The 9,821-nt window shown below is 51.5% G+C and overlaps 4 protein-coding genes across 4 annotated transcripts in view; 3 read left to right on the top strand and 1 right to left on the bottom strand.

The window, feature by feature from the left end:
* PPTG_20776 (hypothetical protein) overlaps positions 1–246 on the top strand; it is a gene marked incomplete at both ends in the record, with an annotated part of 543 nt that extends 297 nt beyond the window's left edge. Inside the window, one exon of the mRNA XM_008892974.1 lies at positions 211–246. Coding sequence (XP_008891222.1) covers positions 211–246 — 36 coding nt within the window. The remainder of the gene's footprint in view (positions 1–210) is intronic.
* Positions 247–2,215: 1,969 nt separating this feature from the next.
* Positions 2,216–2,693, top strand: PPTG_00679 (hypothetical protein; the record flags this gene model as incomplete). Its single annotated transcript, XM_008892116.1, has 2 exons — positions 2,216–2,351; positions 2,395–2,693. The coding sequence occupies 2 exons, from the start codon at positions 2,216–2,218 to the stop codon at positions 2,691–2,693; spliced, it is 435 nt and encodes a 144-aa protein (XP_008890364.1).
* Positions 2,694–2,723: 30 nt separating this feature from the next.
* On the top strand, positions 2,724–4,483 carry PPTG_00680 (hypothetical protein; the record flags this gene model as incomplete). The annotated part of the gene is made up of 2 exons (XM_008892117.1): positions 2,724–3,530; positions 3,614–4,483. The coding sequence occupies 2 exons, from the start codon at positions 2,724–2,726 to the stop codon at positions 4,481–4,483; spliced, it is 1,677 nt and encodes a 558-aa protein (XP_008890365.1).
* A 5,079-nt stretch (positions 4,484–9,562) lies between these two features.
* Positions 9,563–9,754, bottom strand: PPTG_20777 (hypothetical protein; the record flags this gene model as incomplete). Its single annotated transcript, XM_008892975.1, has 1 exon — positions 9,563–9,754. One exon carries the CDS (start codon positions 9,752–9,754, stop codon positions 9,563–9,565), a length of 192 nt encoding a protein of 63 aa, XP_008891223.1.
* Positions 9,755–9,821: the final 67 nt, after the last annotated feature.

Genomic DNA, 9,821 nt, shown 5'->3' on the forward strand with positions numbered 1-9,821 from the left:
GTGGATAAACACGATCAACTGCGGCTTCAGTCTTACTCACTGCAATTGACAACTCGGTAAGAAATTTGACCTCTTTACTGACACGAATGATTTACTGACAATATTTATGCTGACATGAATGCTCTAGCTTCAAAAAATATTATTTGTCGCTGTTCCAAGGTCTCATCGACATGCCATTGTGAATACTTACATCATTCACTGCTGTATCAGCGAAAAACGGAAGAGAAAGAAGATGACGCATTATGATTTCCTCATGGACTTGCACAAAGCTCTGATAAACACCACAGAGGCTTCTTTCACGAGGACGAACGCCAGACAAGCTGCTCATGAAATATCGACATCGCCAGGGATTGCTGACGGTCTCATCTCCTCAGAGGATCACGTGCTAGTTCAAGTCACAGACACAAGAGTCAACAAGGGTGTGACAAGGCTACGCCAGCGACAATGCCGCGTGTGTGCGCTTCTGGCTCGAGAACAACATGGTACAGTCAGAAGTGCTCAATCAGTCAGCGGGGTCTCTACTTTATGTGCGACATAATTCGAAATCACTTCCAATCCTGGTCTTACCTGCTCGCAGATATTTCACTTGGTTTGGCGCAACGGTGAGTTCGCTCCAAAAACTCCAGCCGTACGCGATCGCACGCTGCAAAGTTTACCAAACGAACCGGAACTGTCAGAATAACATTACATACAATACATTTATCAGTACGCATGCTCTTTACCTTGATGTACACTCGCCTCCTCTGTCTAATGCCGTGAGCGCAGGGTACGCTCCATCTCCGCTGTCTCGTGTGGGGGTGTCAAATTTCAGAAAATTGCTCTGCGAAGGAGTTAACTATTATTGGCTAACCTTTCTAAGCCACAATCCTTGCGGAAATAATATTCGGAGAGCTTTGCTACACATTTGTCATAGAGAGGACGTAATATCACTTGATTATAGTATGATTAGTGAACGTAAGAGAAAAATAAACCGTTCGGGAAGGTTTATTAAACCGTTCATGTCAGCGGCCGTCTTCGAGGGGTTAATACTTTGATACTAAGGTAAAAAAAAACCAGTTGAAGGCCGCCGACAGGACGATCATTTCACAGGCCCATAAGTTGGGAACAGCTAGCGCAAAATCAAAATGCTTTGCAGGTCTGGAAAGCTGCTATTTTTTTTTTTGATAATTTTTCATCTCTCAACCAGTAAGAATGAGAGAATAATCTGGTGCTGAAATTGATGCCTCAAATTCAGTCTCGATCAGTTAAGGACCACGTTTAATCTTGGTTTTAGTAGGAAAATGACAGCTGGTGGCGAGGTTCGCGAGTCTGACCCACAGCGATAGGTTTCCCATGAAACTTTGGCGAAGCAGATTCAGAATGGGCGCTATCAGTTCCTATCACTCAAGATCGACCACCACCCATTATGGCGAACTAGGTGTGGTCCACGTCAAACCTGGCCAAACCGATGGCGATCTCAAGTGTGGTATACATCACACCTGCCCAAGTCCATTGTACGCACGATTTATCGAGTCTGCGAGGGATTATGCGAACATGAGGTAAAGGACACACGAGCTGGACCCGCCTGCGGCGTAAACAGCCGACCAAAGAGCCAGTGATACCCGGAGATTCGAGGGAGTGATAGCAGGCGTTCAGGAGCCACAGATTTTGACATAGGACGAGGCTAACCCATTAAGCAGAGTTGGTTTTCTTCATACTTAGCAAGTGTTCTTCGTCTTTGCTATTCCGGGCACGGAATTAAGTTTGGCCCACCCGACGACGCGCTACAGACGTACCTAAGCAAGATCGAAGCTCGAGCGCCTGGATTGCTTAACCAGAACGCTCATCAACTCTCACTCAAGACCAACCTCTAAAGGAAGCGGCAAGCGCGTAAAGGAAGGAAGGCACCATAAGATGTCCCCGGGCCAAGACCAACATCGGCCCCCAAGACCGTCGATCTTATATCTTACTATTGACAGCTCAAAACCGTAATCGACGCGGTGAGTAGACGTATCCCCGCTGCTGTCAAACGTCCCGCTGTATACACAGTCCAAGAAACCAGCCCAAGCGTCGCTTCCGAGATCATCCCAAAAATATAAGCCCACCGACGGGTACACAAGATGAGCATTTCAACTTCACGGAAGATCGGAGTACCCCTTCCGTTAGTTGGCAGTTCGGGTGCAGTGTGCAAGAGGACCTCAGCGATCAGCAATTTTTGCAGAACCACTTCGCCACAATGGTGCGCGTGCCCGGATCTTTGGGTGCCTCAGGATACCACCGTGAGTCACCAGATGAAGAAGCGCAAGCTAAAATTGGACTAGGGAACGAAGCGCCGACGGACATTGGATCACCGTTGACTTCACTTAACCAAGGTCGATCAACAGATCGTTGGGAGGAGCTCTACCGACGGAACAGAGGGAGGACTGGCGACAAACCTAGAAGAAAAACCTCAACCTCCTGCCAAGGTCCCTTCGGGGACCGCTGCGGGTTCTAATTCGCATCAAAACCCGCTGGACGAAAGTCCACTCGCGAAAGCCGGGAACGTCTCGTCCAAGCAACCGCCTAGCTCAAGATCGACGGTAAAGAAGAAGCCAGCCAGATCGAAGTCCTCACGAAAGAAGCTGAAGGCACCAGACTCGACCATCGACGGTCCCGTCGATCTTACGTCGGCTTGGACGGATGAACAACTCGAGAACGTGTATCAAAAGAAGTAGCTTCACGCATTTCTAGCCGAGGACGCTGTGATGCGCATCCTCCGTCCGAAGCTGCTCGGTGATCTGGAGGGTCCTGTTTCTGAACCGGCCTTGAGATCGAATAAGTTGGACAACGTAAAAGCTACGCTACAGTTGTTCAAGAAGTCCGGAATTGTTACTGAAGCATTTGAGGCTAATGATCTGTTCGATTTTAGAAGAGGTCATCAAGGCTGCCCCAGGACGCTGCTCGGGTTGTTGAAGCCGCTGGTGGGTGGAGTCCACAAGGTCCCTATGAAAGAAGGACCCCCGACTGATTTTCCAGGGGACGATCGCGACGAGTCGTCTTCCCATTATGAGTCTTCAACAGAGGAGGTGGACACCGACAGTGTCGATGACCCGTCACGAATGACTCTAGGCCCATCCGGAACCTCGACGCTACGAAATCGAGCCGCCCAGAAGGCTGCAAGTTCACCCACTGAGAGAGGCTCCGCTGTCGCAAGTGTAACGCGCTTTTCGCCGGAGAAGCTGGGGTCATTCTTTCAGTCGGCGATGGGGCGATTTCTTGAAGAACAGCGGACAGCGACGGCGCCTGAAGGTCCGACACCCACTGGAGTCCAAGACGTAGAGATGGAGTCGGTTGGATCTCTAGATCGCTTTCTCCTTCCAAACGAATACGACCGCGATGATCTCGACCTCATCGCGCCCCGACGTGCTGCCGTCGCAACGACGTCTACAGCGAAGTCCACAATTGCCCCACGTATTCGGGTGTCAGCGATGTCGGAAATGAAGGCGTTTTTGGGAAAGGACGGCGACGAAGATCGAGCCCGATCTTGGTTGAGCAAGGTTAAATCAGCCTTTGTGCGAGATCAAGCGCCAGGTGAGGCAAAGTGCCTTGTCTTGGCGATCTCCTCGCCGGACCATCTCGAAATTGGTATCGACAGCTAAGTCGTACGACCCGCAGCACGTGGAAGGACTTGCTCTACAGCTTCCAGACGCAATACTGCGGCCATGGTGTTTCCGTCGCAAAGCAATACTACCATGCCCGGAAACGATCCGACGAGTCGCCGCTGGAGTATCTGAATCGCCTTAATGTCGCAGGTCTACGCGCTCGAATCCAAGTCAAGGACGGTCCGTCGCAAGTCCGCCGTGAACATGTTGATCACTTCATCGAGACGCTGGACGACCGGGATTTAGCTGATCATCTCGCACTTCTGAGGATTCCCGATGCAGGTGCCCTCGACGAGGTGTTGCGATCTCGCCAGCGTGCAAAGGCACGACAGATCAAGTCGGTATATGGCTCAATCAAACCTCGCCAGAAGCATCCCAACGCGACCGTACCTACGCGTGCGGTTAAAGCGGTCCATGCTGCTGAAACCAGTAGCGACTCGGAGATCGAGACGTGTGAAACAGATGATGACGAGGACCTGCACCGAGTGTACATTACTACAGCTGGGAACCACGATAAACGTCAAGATCGAAGCCCTCCGAGTCAAGATCGACAAGAGATCCGTGATCATCCGGGAGGCCAATACCCAAGATCGAAGGACTTGGGCACGGTGGCCAAGCGCTGCCCGCACTGCGGATCGAAGAAGCATGACGATCTTGGCTGTTGGGGACTCTTGACGTGCGAGCAATGCGGACTTAGAGGCCACCCGACAGACCGATGCTTTTTCGTCTGCAAGGCTTGCGGAGTGATTCATGAAGCTGGGGAGTGTCCAATGGAAGAGTTTTACAACCGGGTCCGTCAATTGTTCAGCCCCGACAAGCTTCGAGGGATGTTTCCAGAATCTGCGGAGAAGATGTTAAACTAGGACGCTCGCCGGGTTGGAATCCGGTACGAGCCGAACGTTCTAGGTTTTGCATCTATGCACGTCGAAAAACGACCGAAGTTATCAGTTGGCAAACCGATGGCTTCTATCTACAATATATGTGATCTTCAAAAGAACTATATCTTAGCCGTGTCAAGTCTGTGTGAGATCTACGAATTCGCCCGTAGTAATGACCCTGGACATCTTGCCTGGAGAGTCGCGTGGGTACTGGAAGTACCATTTACCAGACAAATGTTTCAAGCAGGCGAAAGCTATGGGAAAGATCAACAACGAGAAGGCGCTCTTGTTGCTGAATAGCGGCGCCGAGATGTCTACTTTAGGCGCCGCCTTGCTCGTAAGGCTGGCTGCTATGTTGACTAAAGTCAGACACTAGAGTGTGAAGGAGTTGGAAATTCTCCGTATGCAACGCATGGACGTACACGAGTCAAGATCACGTTGGCTGGAAACTTGGTGTATTTGTTCGACTCTGGGTTGGCCCGCCGACAGGTGGTCAAGATCTATTCCTCGGCATGGATTTCATGGTAACTGCCGGAATTCGGCTCGATCTTGCAGATGGCTCGTATTGCCTTCCTGACGATGTCCGGATACAGATGTATGGACGGCGGCCGCCCTACGGAGAGAAGATCGACAAGATCAAAATTCGTTAAAGCCTCAGTATTGGTCCTTGGTGATCAGGGGAGATCCAGCTACGCCAGCGATCTTGCGATCTCATGAAGCTGTGGGCTACGTTAGGCGACCGCTGGGTCCCTACCTTCGTGCTGGGCCCGGGCAAGAAGTGCTACCTGAAGATCACCAATGCTAGTGACCGTGTGGTATGGTTACAAGAGCACGATCGAGTGGGAATGTGGTTAGCGGAAGGTCGAGTACCGCGCTTACCGGGATATGTCCTGGTCGGGTCGAGACGCCATGCGGAGTGGCAGAATCTTGCGTACCAAGCTGCGGCGGACGAGATTGACGACGGGCCTGAGGTGGTAGACCTACCAGGGCCGCTGTAGAACGGCTGTCGTACGCCACGCCGACCAGGATCCTGCCCAGACCAACAGCGATCTCGCCCGAGTCGACGAAACCACGGTCTGGTATGGGCAAGACTATAACCGCGGTTAGGGTGTGCGACAAGGCAGCGAAGAACACTGACGAAGCCAATCGAAGAAACACCATCGAAGCCGGCCAAAGCAGTTTGCAGTCCATCGACCGGACATCCGACGACACAGCGTGTCACACGCAGAATGAGTCCACCCCATCCCGTGATCAAGAATTTTCTGCAACAGAGATGCGTAATCGACTCACTGAGACAGGCTCGAATCAGATTAATAATCATAATGAGGCGGGGTCACTTCGGATTGGTAATCAAGATCGACGCGCAGAGACGAGTTTCGGATAAGATCGACGTGCAGAGACATGTTATGAACAAGATCGACGGATGTAAGTTGAGCAAGAGCGACGAAAAGGCACAGGCGCTAAACAAGATCGTCAGATGGAGGCAGAGGCATATTGGACCCGTCATCAAGATCGTGGAGCAGCCCCTGATCTTGGGGATGAGGAAGTGTGTATCAGCGAAGGAAGCGACGTCTACGCAGAAGACGCCAATAATAACATGGCAGTCCTTCCAGACGTCGCTGAATTAACGGAAGAAGTGAAGATCGAGGATGTCCAAGTAGGAGATCCAGATTACAACACACCAGAGGCAATCGACAGATTGAGGCGAATCATCTGGCGGCGTCGCCACCTCCAGATCGGAAAGGGTAACGCCTTACCGCCAGCTGCGGTTGGGGTCGTATGCGACAAAGATGTGGGAAACGCCAAGCCCGTAGCCCAGCGAGTTCGAAAAGTCGCCCCACAGTTTCGAGAGAAGCTGTGCCTGCTGATCAAGGGTCTACTATCCGCCAGGATCATCAGCCATTCGTCCTCGCCCTGGGCCTCCCCCATAGTCGTTATCATCAAGAAAAACGGCGTGGACATCAGGCTCTGCATCGACTATCGGCTGGTGAACAGCCTAACGCGGTTAATGGTGTATCCAATGCCTTTGATTAATTACCTGCTCGACGATCTCGACAAGGCACTATGGTACTGCTCGCTGGACATGGCCAGCGGCTTTTGGGTCGTGTCGATGACAGATCGAGCTCGAGCGATCTCAGCGTTTATCACGCCTTTTGGACTATTCGAGTGGGACCGTATGCCGTTTGGACTCAAGAATACTCCTAAGATCTACCAGCGACTGCTAGACAACGTTCTATACGGTTTCCTCAAGATCACGGATAACCAAGATCGTGCCGACAAGACCGACGTATTTGAAAACGGGGAACCCGATCGGAGCAAAACGTCCTCGGTTCTTAGACGTCGATCTTATATTGATGACATTCTTGTGACGGCGAGATCGTGGGACGAACTGTGTGAGAAGGTAGACAAGTTCTTGGACGTGTGTGCTGAGTGGAATTTGTCCATTAGCGTGGCGAAGAGTGTCTGGGGACGGCGCAAGGTCGACTATATTGGCCATTGTGTTTCCGCAGACGGACTTGAAGCCAAACCGAAGGATCTGGCTGTTCTTACTGACCTGCCTTTCCCGACCACACTAAGATCGATGCAGTCTTTCCTGGGAAGTTTGAATTACTACAGTCGTTTTATCGAGGATTTGGCGATCTACGCTTCGATACTGTATGAGCTTCGGTAAGCAGATTTCTATGAGATCACTCAGAAGTCCAAGATCGAAGCCGTAGCTGGGGACGATAGTAAACCTGAAGAAGATGGCAAATGGGCCAGGGCAGTCAGGGCTTTCGAAACGCTGAAGGTCAGGATCGCGACCGCGCCTATTCTTCAGCACTTTGACTCCGACAAACAGCCCGTCGTGGTTTTGTACGCCAGCAAGCGGGCGATCTCAGCAGCCTTGATGCAGGAACAAGATGGTATGTACCAGCCTGTGACCTTTACAAGCCGAATGCTTAAGCCGAACGAGATCAACTACGGGATTGTGGATAAAGAGGTGTTGGCGCTTCTAAGAATCTTGGGCGTTTGCTACACTCAATTGGTGACAAGGTCGATCAAAGAGTTGACTCGACATTCAACGTTGGGTTGGCTGTTGCATTCGTCAGGTCTACAAGGACGACTAGGAAATTGGGCTGCCCTTCTCTCGAGCTGGACGCTAGAGATCGTCAAGTGCACCAAAGGCGAGGATGAGATCTTGGGAGTAATCTCGGCTAGCATCACCCCACGTGCCGAAGTGGACGCGATCTTGACGTCGATTGCACCAAGAAAGCAGCCGAGGCAAGTCACCACGATGCAGCCGCCCACTGTGGAACCAGACGAGAAGTTGCTGGTGGTTAGTTTCGATGGGTCGGCTCGTGTGAAACGCAGTGGAGGTGCATATAGCGCGATCGTATGGAGCTTACCTCAATGGACAGTGGTAGCAGCAGCGTCCGAGTATAAGGCCGATCTTACCGTCAATGAGGCAGAGTACCACGGTCTACTACTCGGTTTTAAGCTCGCGTCTGACCTAGACAGGGGACGGCTTGTTATCTGCGGCGACTCAAACCTGGTGATTCGGCAGATGCGTGGGGAGATCGAATGTAAGGCGCCGAGTCTGAAATTGCTCCGGCAGAAAGCCATCGAGCAGTTGCGATCTTGGCCGGAACATGAATTTTCTCCATGTGAAAAGAGACTGGAACCAAAGCGCTGATAGTCTCGCGAGTGCGGCACTGCAAAAAGGAAAAGGCTACGTGATCATGTCTGGTGCTGGCCGGGACGATTTGATAACGCTCAACCGCCTGCTAGAGTTATTGGTCGCTCGATCTGACGAGGCGGTACCTAAGATCGCAGCCATCTCAAGATCGCACCGGCGACGCAGGCCTGAAGTGTTACAGGAAGCCGTTGTACAGCGAGTACGAATGGATCGAATTGCTCGAGCTCAAGGTGAGAAGTGGTCTGCGGACTTCAAGAGGTATTTGCGAGGGGACGTGCAGGATCTGTCAGCGTCGGAAGCTAAAACTTATGCCAAGATCACAGAAGATTACGAGATCGTCGAGGCCGGCCTACTCTTCTACTGTCCTCCATCCAAACAATCTGATGAAGATCGCGACCTCGTGATGAGGTTAGTGGTACCAGAATCGTTGCAAAACGACTTTCTTCATCACTACCACACCAGTGTGGAAGGTGGACATCAAGGTATTGGGAGGATCTACCAGCAGACTTTCACCGAAGAGGACTATACCTGAGTGTGCAACGCTATGGGGGGGAGTGTGTAGACTGTGAGACTGGGAAAGGAAGACCGTCAATCCTAGGTGAATCACCTGGAAAGCTTCAAGCGACCTACCCTTTCCAGGTTATTGCTATCGACCATGTTCCGTCGTTGCCTAAGTCGTATAAGGGTAACACGGAGTTGTTGATCTGGGTGGATCTCTTCACAGGGTTCGTGATCGCTGGAGCCATTTCCTCAAGGACTGATCAGACTATTGCAGAAAACTACGAAGAGTGTGTGTTACGTCGATTTGGTGCAAGTGAGGCGATCAGGCATGACCGAGAACCTGGCTTCATATCCGATTTCTTCAGATCGTTCAACAGGATCGTTGGCCAAAAATAGCGAGCGACTATGGCGTATCGTCCTCAAGCCAACGGCACAGCAGCGCACATAGTACAGACATTAACACGTGCTCTCAAGATGTACGTGACTGATGTAAACCAGAAGAATTGGGATGAATACGTGGAACGGTTGACTTTCGCACTCAATACGGCTCAAGATCATGTTCGTGATGACACGCCGTTCTACATAGTTTATAGATGAGATCCTCGATCTACGTTGGAAGCTGCGATTCCTCTAGGGTCGACACGACGTCGAGATCGAGAACCCTGCCGGTGGCGTTATTATATCCAGAAACACAATCATCAGGCTCGCGAACAAGTTTTGAACATCTGAGCGAAGCTATCAAAGAGAGAGAGGAGATCGGCATAACGAGTGACCCGACCACACAAGATCGAGGTTGGCTCACAAGTATGGATGTACCTAGATCGCGTAAGGAGGAATATGCGCGTAAACGGGCACACATGTGGCATGGACCGTTCCGAGTCACGCAGCTAATCATGCCGTATTGCTCCACAGTTAAGATCGGCTTCGTCGACCCGTGTTGGATCGTCGTAACCCTTCCAGCGCACCAAGAACTCGCGCAGCTTCCGTCCGTAGCGTGTCCGACGTCCTGTTCGCACGCTCGAGATGGGTTCTACTTCGTATTCACCCTCGTCCCAGCTGTCTTCCGGTAGAGCGTTCATAGGCTTGGGGTTACTCCGCCTTCCAAACGATTCAAATTGCATCAACTCAACCCACATCGGCAACTGG

Source organism: Phytophthora parasitica (genome assembly GCF_000247585.1).
Source record: "Phytophthora parasitica INRA-310 unplaced genomic scaffold supercont2.1, whole genome shotgun sequence".
NCBI classification, from domain to species: Eukaryota; Oomycota; class Peronosporomycetes; order Peronosporales; family Peronosporaceae; genus Phytophthora; species Phytophthora nicotianae.